Below are 18,864 nucleotides of genomic sequence, written 5' to 3' on the forward strand. Positions count from 1 at the left end.
TTTGGCTTACATATCCTAAAATCAAAAACCAACAGTGGTATAGGCCACCAAAAATCTGTGGATAAAGATGGTAAAGTAAGTACTGAGGTCCAGGATTGGACAGGAAATAGCTATATACACCAAAATAGAAAGCAAAATAATGAAGAAAAATGACAATGCATGGGTAAGTCTGGACACATTTTAACATATTCAAGCCTGAGAAAAGAATTTTCCTAAAATGTTGGTGTTTAAGAGGACATTTCTAGGCTAAACTGCACACAAAAGAGGAGGGAATTTCCCTAATGAAGTTTCCAGAGCCAAAGCAAATCAAATTATCCTGGAAAAACAAAAGCAAAGATTAATAATGCTTGTCTCTCTCCACCAACCCTCTTCTTCAGATTTGCTTGTGTAGATTTTCCTGCTAAAGGCCATTTTAAAACTCTGTACTCTGTTATCTCAACACACCCAAATCTGGACTTAACCCTTTGTGTCCCAGTGGGTCGATGAATGGGACAATTATTTTCAGTCTGTCTGGGAAATTGCATGCTGGAGGTACTCAAGCACCTGTAGACATACAGTCTATTAAGCCTCAGGAGGAAGAAATACTAACTTATTGCCAGAAAGACATTCTTCATGGACACTCCTAAAAATGGTTTCTTCTTGTGCAATTTTAAGGAAATATCAAGAGAGGCACTATGATTTAAACAAACAAAATTAAAAGCAATTTCTTAATAGTATTTCATATGCTTAAATTTTTAGGCAAAAAAATGTGTAAAATAAAATAATGCTTTCTCAAATTTTTAAAAATGGTTTTAAAAAAAGCATGAGTTCATAAGTAAACTGGATGTTTACTATTTTGAAAGAAAAAGGCAAAGTTAACAAAATGATGCTAGGAAATATAGGGAAAGGTTAATGTTGCATTAATTAATTAATTAATTGTGTGCATTTCTAGTTCCTTTGCCAAAGACTGTTAGATTGTAAAAACCTGTAAAAGAATTTGGTAAAAGTAAATAGGTAATGGTTGTATTGAATGGAGCCTTTAATGTGGAGACACATAAAAATACATTTATTTAGTTGGAAGAGGAAATGGCAGTGAGACCCTTTCATCTATCAAGGGATCACTTTTTAGAGTTCATTAGAAACAGTCGTTCACAATTCAAATACACATCAGACAGTGCACCTGTCTTCAGATATCCAGTAAGTATAACAGCAAATAACAGAATTGAGAGCCAGAAGATACTGGGGCTCTCCAAGCACAATTAAGACAATTATCTATGTTGTGCTAGATAACAAGGACTGTTTAAAATGGCAGCTTTAAGAAGAGCTTATTTTTGAAAACTTCACTTGGAAGTGAAACCCTTATCAAAGAATGTGCTATATTAGGAAAGAAGAGTATGTAATGAAAATGACAAGATGTAATTTTTATGTAACGGAAGAACAATAAAAATCAGGTGCAATTACACAAGAAGAAAACATAGAAATTACACACCACAAGCAGAAGTGCTAGAACAGGGTGAAGAAAAATTATAACAACATTTCTATTTGAGGTGGTATGTCTATTTTAATGCACTTTTAACTATGAAGGAACCTTAACGAAGAAATACATATTCAAGTGAAAACTAACACATGTATCGGACATTTCTGTTTTCTATTCTCAAGGCTATCTTTTTGACCCTGGGACAAAATTAGTAGCCACATCTTTATTCTACCTTAATTTGTGTTCGTGTCTTCTTCTTTATGCCTCAAGTCATTGTACAGAGTTCTATGATAACAATACGGTTCCTTGATACCGCTCAATGCGTTCTTCAGTACCCTGTATAGAGTTCAAAATCCACACATACTAAGAGTATTAACATATGGTAACATACCAAGAAACCAGAAGTCAAGATGAGAGGTTCAGTGAGCAGAGGACAGTTGGAAGTGCTTTTGTGCAAGGTGGACACTATTTCATATTACATGGCCCACTGTCTATTCTGAGTTTAGTGTGACAAAAACACACAGGGCTGACATTGATGGGTGACATGTTAAAAGTATGTGATGTGGCTCACAGAACTGATGTCTACATCTACATCACCTTTTCAGGTAGAAAATTTACTTGTTACCATGTGAATAATACTTAAGTTAATAATGTTTAAATATAAAAATTTTAAAAACTACACAAAGATGCTATGAATGTCTTGTCTGTACACGTCAGTAAAAAGCTAAACTAAATCAATTAGGAGGAGGTTTACAATGAGATTGGTGCTTTATGGATTTTTAAACATATATATTTTCTAAGAATTCTTATATATTTGGTGCATTCATCTTCCATTTACTTACAACTCTCGTATCTCAAGTCAAGGAAGGTAAACCAAATCTTAAAAACTTTGTGGGCCATTCATTCACTTGTATTTTAGTTGAAACACAGGGATGGAAATAGGCACCCTGCCCAGGAACAAGGAAAGTGGAGAATCACATAGGATGAGCTTATGCTGCCTTTTGAGAGAATATGGTGCTGGTGGTTTTAGGATACGTGAAGAGAGGCTGAAAAAGAGGAAGTCTTAAGAGACACTGTAACTAGTCAGTTGGGACTAGATATCTGTGGGATTTAAGTTAAATATCTGCCAAAACTAAGAACTCTAAGGGCTCCTTCATCTATACCATCAAATTCTGTAAATAGGCAATTCATTTTGTTTTACAGGTACTGGTTTTGCACAATTGAGGTAAGTTCATGCTACATATATTCAGGGGATTAGAAAATTCATCAGCTGGTTTCAGAGGTTGGCTGCCTTAAGTTAGCAGAAGTCCCCATGAATCTTAGAGGGAGACAGGTGGAAGAGGTGTGCGGGTGAGACAATGTGGTGGGGAGAAGTGGTCAGGAATGGCAGAGAGGTTCCTTCCCAGTGTGCAGAGGCCCTCTGTCAACAGTGGGCTAGGAAACAATGGTGTGTTATCAGTTTGTATAGGAAATGCAAATTTCTGCTTGTTTCAACAATGGCCTTCTATGAACACTTGTAGACGCTTTACCAGATCCTGACACACCTCATTTAAAAACCCAACCTACTGAACCTGGCATGGACAGCGCAGGAGGGAGGGGAGCAGGCCCGGAAAGTTAAAATGATGCCAAAATGCAAAGTGGAGAGAGGAACTGGCTTCTGGTCCACTGACCTAGGAAACAGACCACACGATTATTAAGAAGCGCTCGAAGAAAATGGAGCTGATTAATGATCTCTTAATGCTGGCAAAGAGGTGCTGAAAACTGGGATAAGAAAATAGCCACGTTTGCTCATGTTTTCACTTTTCCTTTAGAAACCACCTCTGCATAAGTGGTGCGCATGAAATCGTACAGCTGCTTGGCGTTCGCAGCATTGCCCAGCACACCTGCGAGCTCGTTCTGGGGCAGGCTCGCCAACTCTGCGATGCTCTTCACGTGGCTCATCAGGGAGCGACAGTTCTTGGCATTTATCCCGGGCATTTTTAACAAGAAGTCTTGGGGGCCAGGATTATACTTTTCTGACTCGGGGAGTGTTTCAGAATCCGCTGTGACGGCCATGGCCGTCGTGGCGTCAGGCTGCGGCTTATTTTGCTTCAGCTCCTCGAACAGCTCCGCAGTAGCGTGAGGGGAGGCACACCAGAGAATCCGCAGTCTGGGGAAGTGCAGCGTGAGAAGGGTGAGTTTGGAACTGAGGTCGCTGCTGGAGATCTCCTGGTGTAAGGCACCCCGGGAAGTGAGAGAGAAGGGCTTACTGGGGTCAAACTCGATCAGCAGCACTGGTCGCTTATAGTAGCGGGACATGGAGATGCACTGGCTGTACAGGCGGCCGTTATTTAAAGAGCCAATCAAATCGCTGATACTCTTGCGCTCCACGCACATTTCTGGAGTCAGAATGTAATCTCCAACCTCTAAGGTGACGGGGTCGATGTCAATTCCCCGACGATGGATCAGGGATGGGAGTTCACTTCGGAACTCACGCATATCCACAACTATACTTTGCTGCGTACTGTTCTGCTCCTGGCCACCTAGTAAGAAGAAGTAGCATTTTAAGTAATGTCAATGAGGCAGTTAAAGAAGCAAGAACAGTTAAAGTTTAAAAAGCTGTGTTTCTGTGTGAACCTCTAATGCACGGTCACATATACATGTTTCTATTCCGTATCTTTCTATATTTTCACAAAGGCCTATTCACAGAGTTAATAGAGGCAATTTCCCTTAAAGTAAATAGAGTTAACAGTAAAGTTAGACTGTTGGTGGTGCCTTACGTAGGACAATTTACAAATTCCAGCATTTTCTATCACCTTCTCTCTGTGCTCCCTCACTGCTGCACTGACCACAATTTACTAGCCATCGTTTTCCCACTTCCCAGGACAGAGTCTGGCACGTAGCAGATGCTGAAAAATGCTTGCGTTGTGGTAAGTTGTCAAAGCAGCAACTGGAGACTAATACGGAGGGCATGGAGGACTGAACTCAAAGGACAGACTTCTATCCATAGCCTTCATATTGCCTGATGCTCTGTGGTTCTGCATGACATGTCACCAATTTACCTGAGTTAATAAGAATTTTCCTTCCAAAGTGTCTTCCAGAGGATGTTCAAGAACCACATCCATCAGAAGCCCCGAGACACTGACCACATTTCAGACCCACTGAATCGGAATTTCTGTGGACTGAAACCTGTGAATCTGTAGTTTCAGCCAGCACCTGAGGTATACTTGAATACTGAATCCTGACTCCTAAAGTGTACTGAGTGCTGACACCCACTGCTCTCACTGAGCTTGACTCCACCACAGGGGAGATCGACTCACTTATATTGCTCTTCTCATGCCACTCAGCTGGTATCAGCTGCTGCCATGGGGAAGTGAGATCCGGGGAGTGGGGAAACAGTTATTCCTGTATCACAGCTGGAATTCGGCAGGTCGTGGTGGTATGCCGAGGTTCAGAAACTGCACAGCGATGGGAGCACCACACGTGGGATACACAGAGGTGCCAAGAAACAGCAAACGAGTCCAGGACAGGTGGGAATGTACCCCTAAATGACTCCCATCCATGAGTTAAGGATGAGATAAGAACCTAATCACCATTTATAAAAGTTTCTTTTGCAAAAGCACATTCTGAGTCTCAACTGACCACATTTAAAACCAACCCTAGAACTTAACTGTTTTCTAAGTTGGGGTGCCTGGAACCTAAACCCTCTTCCTTTACAGATGAGAAGCCTTAGACCCAGGAAGGACACATGGGTAGTAAATGGCAGACCTGAGACTAGGGTTTGAGAGCAGACATCCATTTCTAAGAGGTTGCTGAAGAAAAACAAGCATCTGTAGAAAACTCTGGAACCACCTTTAGTGGCAATGGGCATGCTTGGAAGGGTAGGACTCACCTGCTTTCCGAGTATCAGTGGAAACACTTGCAGACAAGGAGCCCCTCACTAAGTCTAGGTTTGTTTCATCTCTGCCTTCTCTTCCTTCAGGGACAACCATGCTGGCTTTTTCCCTGGGGGAGGAAAACATTTTAGACATTTGCAAAGCTAATTTTAAAATTCAGATTTTAATCTTCTGTAAATTATTATACAGGAAATGATCTATATGACCATAATGTTAAAAAAGTACATCAGAAGTACATATGCACAGATAAGTAAAGGAGGCAGGAAGACTTCTTGTTTGGTACTACTTCTGACCTTCCAGAATTAAGGAAGTTGCTTATTTTCTATTCTATGTATCCTTCAAATCCTCTGAGACATGAAATTAGCATGTAAAATATGCCACAGAGAGACTATTGGGAATTTTTGTAAACATGGTATGTGTTATTGAGCATCAAAAATTAATAGTTTATATTCCAATATTTTCAGAGTTATCATAAATAGGGATGGGTCAAAAATCAATGATTAAGAAAATTAAAACACCTATTACTTTGATTTAAAAAACTCCAGGTGGGAGGCCCCACTAAACACTCTCAATTTTAAAAGAAAATTAAGGTTAGTACACGAAAGCAAATTTCCAGCAGAGATTTAAACAACAACAACAAAAAAAAAATCAACATCTCAGGTTATGTGGTAGAGTCGTACTGATTCACACATTCACTCATGCGTTTATTTAAAAACATTAATGGAGTGCTCCTACATTTTGTGGTAGGTATTTTGGCTATACATAAGGTTACACAGTGATTCCTGGTAGCTCAGTGTCTTATATACAGTAGATCTACAGGACTGTGCAATCACAGGTAAAATTTGTAATAGGGAACAACAATCATGACAAGAGCCAGTAACCAAAGAAAGAATAAGCCAGGTTTGCTACCGTCTGATTTTTCAAAACCAGTCAAGTATGTTATAATCAATTCATGAAACAGCAAATACAATGTGTCCAATGTATGTCAGGTAAGAGAAAAGATGTGTGAGCCGGATCTCTTCCCTCGCAGGGCTGGCTTGCAATGGAGTCAAGGAATACAAACTACAGTAAAAAAGCACAGAGGGAGACAGAGAGGAATCTTCAATATTAACTAATAATTTCTACAAGGGCTAAAACAACAAAGATCTTCCGATTAAAGGAAATAAAACCAGATGGACCAATTCTCCAACCACTCTGGATAAATGATGTTTTAGAACAGGGTACCACTCAAGACACCATGAAAGAACAGAAATGATGATTCTAAATTCTATGCTACTTGAAACAATACACAGATGCAAAGACATTATTAGTGCCACATTTTAGAAACAGATCACCAGGGGGCAGACAATAGTCACAGTTCCACTTTTCCTCTTGGTTCTCAGTACCTGTGTCAAGTGCTGCCCCCTGGAAAATTCTTTAAATGGCAATGGCCCTGGCAGCCACTCCTTACTGCTCCATTACAAGTACCAGATTTTAGCTGAGGGCAAAGGGCAAAATGTTCAAAAGAAACTATTGCTCTTCAATTCCTTCTTCCTTTCTCCCTTCCCTCCCTCCTTTCTTTCTTTTCTTTTTTTTGGTAAACATTTGGGATTAACATTGGGGAAGTTTTTTTTCCCTCTTTATTTCCACTTACTTTACTGGCTAAGCTACATATGACACAAAGGGGCCCCCAATTACCTGACTGATCTGTAATCTGTGGGCAGACAGTACAGTGGGTTATAGAGCAGACTCGATCCATATTTCTGGCTATGTGGCTGTAGGCAAATTGTTGAATGGCTCTGTGCCTCGATTTCTTCTGTAAAATGGGGATAATAATAATAAAACCTACCTCAAAAGACTGTTGGGGAATGCACACTATGTATAAGGAATTCAGAACAGTGCCTGACACATAATAGGCATTATATACATGTTAGCTGTTACTGTAATTGTGCTTTTCTTATAATGTGGTGACCCCACCTCCTAATTATCCATGATTATGGATAATAAAACTGAAGATTCACTTTCAAATGATTCCCCAACTATTTCAATTAATACTACTATATAAAAACAGCTAATTTACCATGAAATATTGTAACATAACTGCAAATTGAATCAGAGTAAAAAAAAAAATCTACTCCTGAAATGAAACCTGTGAAGAAAACAGTTAAGTCTTCCTAAGTACTAACTCAAATTAATTTCAGATATTTGCCATAATCATAAATATTCAGTTCCTTGCTTTCAACCTTTAGCATAATTATCCAAGTTAGTCTGTGTGATAGGCACAAAATAATAATTAAAAAATTCAGATTCCTATTTCCACTTAAAGTCCTGAGGTATCTTATTTTTGCTTTAACATCTTCAATGATATTTGAATACTTGTGCATGAAATAAGGGGGGAGGCACTGAACTAGAAGTCTCTTCAAACAGGCATTTATTCAAGCCCTCAGACTAATGCATTTTGTCATCGTATTTTCTAATTATAAAATTTCAAATAATATTCCCCTTCCTTTGAAAAGCAGTGACGTCCTCCAAAACTAGAATGTTACCACGAATTTTTCCACCCAGGGAGACTTTTATTACCAATACTTGAAAGTGTAATCTTTTCTCTTGTCATCTATAATCTACTGATCTTTATTTAGTCCAGCCAACAATCCTTCCACTGCCAGTTTGCCTGATTCATCCCTTTCTGGTTATTTTAAATAGTAGCACTGCTTTTGTTCTTAGACTATCATCCATGGAGGTCCTGGCAAAAACACATTATTTTATTCTCAGATTAAACTTTCCTCTCAGCACAGCCTCAATGCAAATGCTCTTTTGCTGATGCACCTCACATATATTCTGCTTTTCAAAATAAGCACCTCTCAAATTCCCCAATTTTCCTGGGGAAGTAAATATCTTAATATTTTAAATGGTGTAACTGTCTGATAGCTAGTAATGCGAGAAGATCTAACATAATAATACAAAAAGACAGTGAAAGAGTTTAGGAAAGTTATGCCAGACTATTGATAAAATTACATTACAATCTGGTATGAAAATTACTGTATACGCTGAAATGTGGGAGATTGTCTATATGCCAGGTCCTGCTGAGTGAGGTTTCCAGTATGCACCAGGTTTATCCACATCTTGTCACCAAGCTCTCTGATGTAGTCACTTGTGTAACCCCAGGAATAACATGGGGTCCCCAATACCTTGCTACAATTTACTTACAGTGTTCTTTTCTAGATTTGGCTGCCTGATGTACTGGAGAAGAGGCAGCCATGAGAAGAAAGCCTGGAGCATAAAATCTCACTGACTCAGGTGCCTTCTTCCCTGCAATGAACTGGGCGCCTTTGCCTTCAACAATGCAAGGAAGGGTTAACTCAGCAGGCCTGGGCTGCTCAAACCCTACACTTTCCCAAGAAAGGTCTGTCTGTATCCTTAGGTCTGGCCCTTGACCAGCTTCTGGGAGTTGAGCTCTGAACCCTTGGAATATTCTGCCTGACGAGGGTTTTGTATGGTTGAAGCCTGAGGCCATGCGGCACCAGCTGGATCAGACTTTTACACTAACAGTGCATACCTGTTTTTGTTCTGGGGGCTGGAGTCAGCCACAGAGGCTGGCACTGTCTATGTAACTGACCACCAGTAAAAACACTGGGCCCCAAGGCTTGGGTGAGCTTTGCTGTTCACAACACTTAGTATGTGCTGTCTGTCACACACTGCTGCTAGGAGAACTGAGGCACATTTGTGGGACTCCACACAGAGGGGACACTGGGAAGCTTATGTCTGGACTTTCCTGGACTTTGCCCCATGCCTGCTTCCCCTTTGCTGACTTTAATCTGTATACATTGGCTGTAATAAACCATAACTGGGAATATACCAGTTTTTCTGACTCCCATGAGTTCTTCTAGTGAATCATCGAGCCAGAAAGTGGTCTTGGGGACCCTCAAAATGAACACCAATAACCTCATCTGAATTACTGTATTATCTCTGTGCTCACTGTAACTTGGTGACAATCACTTTAATTAGAGTTGCCTCAGACAGCAGGTGTTTAAAAACAGTGAAGGAATGGTTAGGAGGTACTGATCCACACCCAGTATCACCAATTCTTTGATTCCCTTCTCGGACTAGTGGTTACCAAAGGGAAGGGGCTGGGAAGGGTGGGTGGGGAGGGAGGGGGAGGGAGAAGGGGATTAAGGGGCATTATGATTAGCACACAATGTAGGCGGGTCACGGGGAAGGCAGTACAGCACAGAGAAGACAAGTAGTGACTCTGTAGCATCTTACTACACTGAAGGACAGTGACTGCAATGGGGTGTGTGGGGGGGACTTGATAATATGGGTGAATGTTGTAATCACAATATTGCTCATGTGAAACCCTCATAAGACCGTATATCAATGATACCTTAGTAAAAAAGAAAGAAAAAAATCTGTTCCCTTCTCTCCAACAGCTTAATCTTGGCTCCACCTTTTCTTATCAGACAACTGCAGTGCCTCCTGACTAGCTTCCCTGCTCCATCCACTCCTCAGTTTGATCCAGAGAGAGCCTTCACAATATACAGCAGTGACCCCTTATCTGCAGGGCATATGTTCTAAGACCCCTAGTGGATGCAAAATAATAGATAGTACCAAACCTGATATGCACATACTGAGCTTTTTCCCATATGTACATACCCACAATAAAGGGTAATTTGTAAACTAGGCACAGTAAGAGATTAACAACAGGAATGGCAATGTTGTAATAAATACAACAGTTGCAACAATACACTGTAATAAAAGTTACGTGAATGTAGCCTTGCTTTCTCTCTTTCAAAATCTCTTACTGTACTGTACTCACCCTTCCTGGGATGATGTGAGCTGATAAAAAGCCTACATGAAGAGATAAAGTGAATCATGTAGGCATTGTGACATAGCATTAGACTACAATCAACCCTGATGATATGTCAGAAGGAGGAGCATCTGCTTCTGCACCATGGTTGACTGAGGACAACTGAAAGCTTGGAAAGTGAAACCACGGATGGGCGGGGGGAACTACTGTACTTATGCCACTTTCTTATTTAGAACCTTTCAATGCTATCTTATTGCCCTTAGAGTCAAATTCTAAATCCTTCACAGGGCCTCTTGCACCTCTAAGGCTTTAGACACACCCTTGTTCAACAGAACCCATTTTTCCACCTCATCTACTTAATGACCAGCACACATTTTTGATGTATCAGCTTAAATATCACCTCTTTAGTGAAGCAATGCTGATCCCGCACACAGGGTTAGGTCTCTTTGACATAGTCTCTTCTGCCCCTTTTCTTTCAGTTTGCAGCCAGCAGCACTCTGAGCGGGCCTGCTCATTAGGATATTCACAAGTCACTTAGTGTTGGTCTTTCCCACTAGAGGACAAAATCTAGGCGGGCACAGGCTTTTTCTGCACCACTACAACTTCAGCACTTTAATAGCAGCTCAGGGCTTGGCACATAACAGATGCTCAATAAAGATCTGTTGGTTTGTTTCAGGCTTGGGAGAGTGGGATCTAGAAGACAGAGATGTGCCAAAAGCTTTGGACAAGAGGGAGCCTGAAAAATAACTGGTTTGTTACAACACCTTCTGAAACATTTTTTCAAAAAGCATATATACATACACATATACCATATAAATCACCCGACAGAGACATTAATAGGAAGTATATTTCCATAGGCTGACAGGACTGACCAATAACTGCATGACTAGTAGCTGGAAGAATCCATGCCAAGGCATGTCACCATCACTGAGGACTTGAAAGGAGGAGTATGGCCCATGCTCCGTGAGTCCTGCACAGGGACTCAATGGCACTGATTCAAGAAGTACCCCTACTTCCTGGAATGCATGCCCTGCGGTACTGGGGTATATGTTTACTTCATTCATAAACCAAGAGCCTGCAGCCAGTGTCGGAGGATGGCTATTCATTTTGAGACTCTGTCTAGGGCCCTGGCAGGCTAACTGTCACTAGAAATGATTTCTGCCCTGGGGCTGCCACCGATACATTGTCAATGTCTGAGGCGTGGAAGCTTGGTCTGGCCCAGTCACACTCAGTCCAGGCCATGGGTCTCCTCTGGTCTAGTCTTTTCTGTGGCTCAGCTCAAGGATGCCCTGATCCAGCCCCAGCCCTGGCCTCTGAGACCCCTTAGAAACCATCTGATCGATCTTCCTCACCAAGCTATAACCACCCGGACAACATCCCTGGTGGAAGGCTATCAGATTTCTCAAACACCTGCAGATGTAAGTAGTGGCTATCCAGTTTGTGAATATCTCACTTAGAAACATTTCCCTTGTGTGAAACTGAAAAGCATTTTCTATTTGGACTTGGAACATTACTGGACAGCCATTCTAAAAACCAGACACATATGTTCAGACAAACATTACAGCTTTTAAAACATATATTCCCAGAGTGATTCTATTGATGGGATCTGAACTGACTGGCTCTTAAAAGCATTTCCCAGGAAATGGTAAAGCAGTAAGCCACCCAAAGCAATGGACATTTGACGAAGAGAAAAAGAATCATAATCCAAAGGGAAAGAAGAAATCTTGTGCCTGGGGGAGGGGGCAATTTAAGAATGTGTATCTTAGAAAAGTAGGTGTGAGTTGTATTTCTGTGGTGTTATGTTCCTGTGCAAACAGAGGAGCAGTTGTTTTTCATATTTGTAATATTCTATTAAACCACTGAAAGGCTGGTGGAAAAGAGAGGGGCAGAGAAACAGGCAATGTGCTCTGATCCATAACCTGGGATGAATCAGACCACCTGCTCATCTTGATGTGATCCTCCCTAACTTCTTCCCCTCTCCGTCTTTCCTGAGGGCTGTTAGCTATTTCCTTGCCCAGAGAAGCCTCTGGATCTTGAAAGGGCTCCAATACTTTCATATTCATCTTCTGTGTGTTACCTGATGAGTTTTTCAAAAGCTTCCTTTTCTTTCCTCAAAGCAGTGAGATAGCGTTGTTCCTCAGTGGACCCTCCGTATATGAGAAAGTAAACCCTGCAAGTTAAGAGAACTCTTTTAGGCTGCAGAAATGTAATTTTTAATCCCCGAAAGTTAAGAGTATTTGAAATCAGCAACCTGGAGTGCTCACACAATACATCTTTGACTAAGAATAAAAGCTTCCATTAATCACATACTTAATAAAATTAAGCTGCCTAAACCCCACCTACTAAAGGTCTCATTACCACATTTTTTTTTCTTTCATCAAAAGGAGGAACACAGTTTAGGTAAACACTAAAATACAACTAGAGGGATAGAATAATCCTTTCCTCTTAACTGTAAACAAACCAGAAAACACAAAAATCTTAGTGGCTGCTCTTTTTTCAATTTTTTTCTTTACACTTCGGCCAGGCAATCATTCAAAAAGTTGAATAGTAGTTATAAAAAGACCAGTTTATGAAAGCTCATGTTAGTGCAAAATAGACAAATGAAATCTATATGGCCTTTATTTCCAGAAGTAATTTCTCGGTTCTTTTTATTCATGCCTTAACATAACCAAGTCACCACACATTGCATGGAAACACATGGTCATGGACAACGTATGGATATCAGGCTCCTCAAGAATAATTTAAAATATTCTTCTCCCTTACAAAAGGCATTTCTTTCTTGTTTGTGGCTAAGATGCTGAATTAAACAGCTTCTCTGTCTCTTTTCTTTACCTTCCATCAGTTATTTTCCTTTTTTAGCCCTCGATTTTTATTTTAGACTTTATTTTCCTGGATTATATGTCTTGAAGTATGGATAGAGAAAAGACCACTGGACAGTGAGTCCAGAGACCTCAGTTACCCGCAAAATGTGCTGTGTGACCAAGGGCAGGTCATTTACCATTTCTGGGCCTCAATTTCCCATGGACTGAGGGGTTGAACTCACAGGTCCCTTCTGATTCCGACATTTTGTTTCTAAATATCACATTATTCTGTTCTCAGGCAATAAAGAATTCTGGAGCACACAAGCTATCTACAAAGTTGATCAATAAATAGCAAAGTATGAAAGTTTTACCAGCCTCATCTAATCTCTCGATCCTGCATGGTTTCTGCTCCACCTCCCCCAGTCACCTTTACTCGGAAAGGCTGCATTAGTTAAATTGCTCAGAAGCTTTCTTTTGGCTTTGTTTTTGGTTCAGACTGAGTTCAGGATATTAATTTTGCTGTTTATTTCCCTCAGATAATTGGAGAGCCAGAACACTATATTCTTTGGGAGGCATTGTTTTCTGATCTGGTATTTCTGTAGATTTTTCATCTGATACTTCTTGAAACTCAAGACAACTTGGTACAGTACTTCCCCAAAGATTTGAGTTTTATATGGTTATAACTTAGAGTCACTTTTAAAATTTACAAGAAAGGCATTTTAGAAGACTGAAATTCTTTGAGTCATAATTCTATTAATTTTTGGAAGAAGTTAGCATATTATAAATTTCCTAGACTTGTTCAGATACAGCACCCCGTGAGCCACATGAACATGTGAAGAACACGGTACAGAACAGGAGAGCAGCAGGTCATGAGAACACCAGAGTCCCCTTCATCTCATCTGCTGTCCCACTACAACAGCTGACTGCCTTCCTCTGCAAACTTCCCTGATTGAAGAGAATGCAAAACAGTTTCACAAACTCAACCAACATGGTAACAATGGAATGCTAAAGATAAGAAAACCCATATACCAATAGGTATAGTTTCCGTATTAAAGCCTAAAGAACTGTGAGTTTGAAGCCTTTGAGAAACCTTGCCATATCTGCTATAACTTGCCTCAGAGGTTTCCCAGGCCTGCTTGCCCTGTAAATTTCAAGCTGACGAACGAACGTTAGTTCTGCGTCATACAGAACCACATATCTTGGCTCCACTTCGTGGAGAACCCTTGTCAGAGCATAGGGGTCACTACAGCCCAGAAGTGGATGGATTATAGTGAGGGGGTCTTTCAGGATTCCATAAGCGGCATCAGATGACAAGTTTAAATCAAATTCTTCATGCTTAATTTCTTCCAAGGAGCTTTCTGGGCTGCTGCTTAGGTTTCTAGGATATCCTTCCTTGACATTCTCTTCTTCCTCTAGTTCTTCAGGTTTTCCCATCATCTGAGTTAAAGTTAACCTTCGTTTTTTCTTTCTGAGAGGCCTTTCTTTGGCAGGAGCCCTTTTGTTTTGGGGGTCTTTGAGTCGTTTGTTGGATTTCACAACTCTCTTCGAACTGTCCTCCTTTCTAAATTTCACCCATGCTTCCTCAGCGCTGCTGTCCTTCTCAAAGGTCTTCCTGTACAGTTTCAACAGGAAGGCCTCGGCTCCAACAGCGACATACTCCCTCAGCTGGGAACACGTGCGGTCATCACTCGCACAAATAAGTACTTGACCTAAAGTTAGAAAATGATGCTATGTTACTATTACCTCATACGTTCCCCTACTCCCCGTGTGCCCCCTTTTCCCATCTCCCACAAGGAAGACACATCTTACCCCTCGGTGCTGACAAAATAGGACATTTGAAATTTGTTGAAGGAGTCTCAGATGCCTATCCACTGCTGTCACCTCTCTGGCAGGATTAGTTAAAGCTTCTGAGTAAAGTTGAAGCCAGAAATATTTAGAGCCTTATGAAGCCATGGTATAATGGAGGCTTTAAGGAAGCTCTTCTTAACTGATAATTTTCCAGAGTACTTTATGCACCAAAATAAATTCCAAAAGGATTACAAAGGCAAACATTAAATATTAATCATTAAAAAAAATAAAAGGGTGGCTATTCTCCATCTCTCTGGATGGAGGTGAATTTCTAGGCTTAAAAGCAACAAAAGAAATCTCAAAGAAGATTGATATTTATAGTCTAAGATTAACTCCATTATAATAAAAACTGCATTGAAAAATGCTAAAGACAAAAATAACTTTCTGCAACAACTATGATAAAGGGTAATATCTTTGATATATATAATGCAAATGCCAACACAAACACAGGATATAGCTTAAATTGGCAAGGGAAACAAAGATAATTCACAAAAGAGGAAAGTCATTTGAAAAGATATTAAGACCACCAAATATCAAAATTTAAGAAAAGATAAGATTTTTCTCTAAATTAATAAAATTGTTATACATATATATTTATATACACATACACATAGATTTCCAGTCACTGTTAGCTAAATGAAAAATAGATAAGCTCTCAAACTTCTAGAAGAAATAAAAATTGACAAAATTTTTCTATAAATCAATGTGGCAATATGTCTCAAGAACTTTATCACTTCACTTATTAATTCTACATTTGGAAATTATATCTACACTATGACTTTAACAATATGAAATTTAAAAATACATAAAAGAAAACCTGGAAGGAATGAACCCAAATGGCTCCCAGACATAATTTCTCCCCTTTTTTTCTTCATGCTTTTCACTTTTCCTACATTGAGCATATATGACTTTGGGTCATATATCATAGCACCCTAACTTTTGGGATAATAGCAGCAGCATATTTACTAATAAAGGATTGTGTACTTGCTTTTATTGCTCTGCAGGAGTTCAAAGTCTTAAAAGATAACTTTTTTGTTGTTGTTATTGTTATCATTAATCTACAATTACATGAAGAACATTATGTTTACTAGGATCCCCCCTTCACCAAGTCCCCCCCACAAACCCCATTACAGTCACTGTCCATCAGCATAGTAAGATGTTGTAGAATCACTACTTGTCTTCTCTGTGTTGCACAGCCCTCCCCATGCTCCCCCCACATTATACATGCTAATCGTAATACCCCCTTTCTTTTTCCCCACCCTTATCCCTCCCAGATAACTTTTTAAATCTACTTTTATTTTCTATCTGATTTTATTTTTAAAATTTAGTTCACGTTTGGTCTACTGTGCTAGTCTACTATTATATTCATGTTGAAAAGAGAAGCCCTAAAACTGGGGAACAGTTGAGACTTTTTTGAAGCGATGCTTGCTGAGAACATAGAACAAGCTTATTAGCTCTCTCCTTGGGGAGTCCAGGTTTAAAGCCTGGTGAATATATAAGTGGAGATTAGCAGCATCATTAAATAGAAATCCTCAGAACCCAACCAGTAAAAAAAAAAACCCTGCTTTCATGAATATCCAGTGATTCAACCTGGAGAAAGTCACATCAAATGACCAGGAAGGAGGTTGCCGCTAGGATTTCACTGTTCATTTGGCATTTATTCTGCTACATTTTATAACAAAGTAATAGCTATTTTTAAGGACCAATCAAAGAGACTCATTTGCTCAATTTTGAAAGTGTTACCTCATTACCTCCTTTTTTCTTACCTGGACCACCAAGGGCTTCACTCTCCTTGTTTTCTGCCTCAATTTCTTTCAGTACTTCAGTTAGCGCTTCCCACTTTGGGTTGCTTTCTAGGACGAGTTCCTTTTTTGTTTCTATATAGAAATAAGAGACAGCCTCATTCTATATGATAATATTTATCCCCGAAATATTCCAAAGGCTTTCAAAACAACAGATAACGCAAGCATCATTCTCTTAGCCCTTTCCTTTGTGGGGCCTTCATAATGAAAGACAATCTATTTTCCTGAAAATTGTCTAGTTATGATCTTTAAACAAACATTAATACAGGTTTCATAATGCCTCAATAGCAAGTTATATGCATGGTCACTAATACTAGATTATTCTGTGTTAACTGTCAACTGTGACACTATGTATAAGCTGCTATACAGCATGCAATAGAAGTAGACAACAAACTTTTATTTCTGTTAGTAAAGTACTCAAATACATCCCTAAAATATTTAACTTTTGAACTAGAACTTTGAACTAAGCAGAAAGTAAGCATTTGCCCTCTCCTATACCTTAAAAAATAATATTTATTATATCTACTAGATGAGTGTTGGAATAAAATCCATATTTGTCTCATTCTAGTATATTTATGTCTTTTAAAAGCCAGGAGGGATGTTAAAACATTCCATTAAGACTTTAAGTGACAGAAGTGGCAATTACTCTAAAGTTAAAAAAAAATCAATCTAGTTCTTAAGTAGAAGTAAGAATGCTCTTATTGATACTTGGCCTTTGTTATCCAGAATCCCCAGCAATAGATTCTAAGACCTGTCACGTTAATACTTTTAACATAATTACATACAACATACATTTACCATACAGGCATACATTTTCTGATGGCTAAAGGAGACTTAAAATAACACATTAACTTGTTAAGTACTTCCAACCAATCACTGAAATAAAAGACACATTTAAAGACAAGCCTACAACATACCCTGCCCTTCTTTAAACTCCATTTTTTCAGACATTTTTTCTTTCCTGCTCATTTTGGCATCTGGAACATGATAAACCCTTGCTCGAGCATTTAGAAACATCGAGGTGCTGGAGTCCAGAAATAGCCAACCTAGTATGAAAAGTTTTGAAAAGCTTTCAATTTATGATTCATTTTAAAGAATCTCTGATGGTCACATGACTTACATATATCAAAGTGTGGCCTATGGATACCTGGGGGCCCCCAGGATGTTTTCAGGGGGTCTGTAACCTCAAAACCATTCTTACAATAGTACTAACTCATTATTTGACTTTTTCCCACTGCATTGCCATTTCCAAAGATGGTGCAAAAAGTGTTAGTGGGTAACACTGCTAGTGCCTAAATACAATCATGGCACTAAAACCAAAGTGTGCTAGCAGTCAATGTATTCTTTAGTTCTAAGTGTTTGCAGTTTATTACTCACGAATGTCCCTGATGAAGCAGTAAAAATTATTAATTGTATTAAATCTTGGCCCCAGGGGCTCATGGACCACACTTTGAAAATCAATGATCTAACCAGTGACAGAAAACAGTGCGGGTAAATGTGCCTGGTAGGAAAACAAGATGGTGGCCAGTTGTATTTGTATGTTTCTCTTCCAATCTCTCCTCTTCAGTCTTTAGCACTCTAGCTAATGGCCCACACTCTCTGGCTGTTTCTTTGGAGAAAATGAATTTTAAGTTCTTAACAACTAAACTTCCAGAACACACCTATTTCTAAGTTGGGGACTGCTTGTAATATATGCAGTCTTTTCTAGAAATAAAATTGCCTGGAATAGATATGAATATTTATTATTATACAGAACAGACATTAAGTAGGTGGAAACATTAGCTATCAATAAAACCTACATCCTTGAGCTACGAACATAAAACTTAATTTGAAATCTTAGTATACCATGCAGTTGAATACAGTACTCCCCACACCCAATTCCCCAACAAAACCCAGCACTGTATTCAAGTCAGTTCCTAAATAATATTAGCATTTTTATCTCCCACCTGAATTCTGACCAAAAGCCTTTTCTGTTGCTCTCAGAGATTCCAGAAGTTTAAGAAATGTGATACAATCATACTGAGAAAGATACTGCAGCAAAGTTCGTAGTATCTTCAAATCCTGAACCAAGGATTTAGTCTTGGCTCCAAGCTGGTGCCACAAAGGATCCAGATAATGGCGGATTGTCTAAAATAAGGGTAAAATTTAATATTGCTAAAAATAATGTTCTATATAGCTATTATTAACACTATAGTTTCAATAAACATTATCCCTGTGTACCTAAAAATGGTTAAAATAGTACATTTTATGTTCACGTATATTTTTGTCACACACATACAAAAAATCCAAAACATTATCT

The 18,864-nt window shown here is 39.3% G+C and overlaps 1 protein-coding gene across 3 annotated transcripts in view; it reads right to left on the reverse strand.

Annotated features, from left to right (window-relative positions):
* Positions 1–1,376: 1,376 nt before the first annotated feature.
* Positions 1,377–18,864, reverse strand: part of ERCC4 (ERCC excision repair 4, endonuclease catalytic subunit) — a 34,956-nt gene continuing 17,468 nt past the window's right edge. For 2 of the 3 annotated variants that reach the window (XM_036917856.2, XM_036917858.2), the window contains 7 exons: positions 18,512–18,692; positions 17,483–17,611; positions 16,530–16,640; positions 14,030–14,624; positions 12,192–12,284; positions 5,328–5,440; positions 1,377–3,978 (listed from right to left, as the gene is read on the reverse strand). In XM_036917856.2, coding sequence (XP_036773751.2) covers positions 3,245–3,978; positions 5,328–5,440; positions 12,192–12,284; positions 14,030–14,624; positions 16,530–16,640; positions 17,483–17,611; positions 18,512–18,692 — 1,956 coding nt within the window. In that variant the 3' untranslated portion in view covers positions 1,377–3,244. The remainder of the gene's footprint in view (positions 3,979–5,327; positions 5,441–12,191; positions 12,285–14,029; positions 14,625–16,529; positions 16,641–17,482; positions 17,612–18,511; positions 18,693–18,864) is intronic. The other variant, XM_036917857.2, reaches the window with a different exon arrangement.

The sequence above is a fragment of the Manis pentadactyla genome, chromosome 10, assembly GCF_030020395.1.
Source record: "Manis pentadactyla isolate mManPen7 chromosome 10, mManPen7.hap1, whole genome shotgun sequence".
Taxonomy (NCBI): domain Eukaryota; kingdom Metazoa; phylum Chordata; class Mammalia; order Pholidota; family Manidae; genus Manis; species Manis pentadactyla.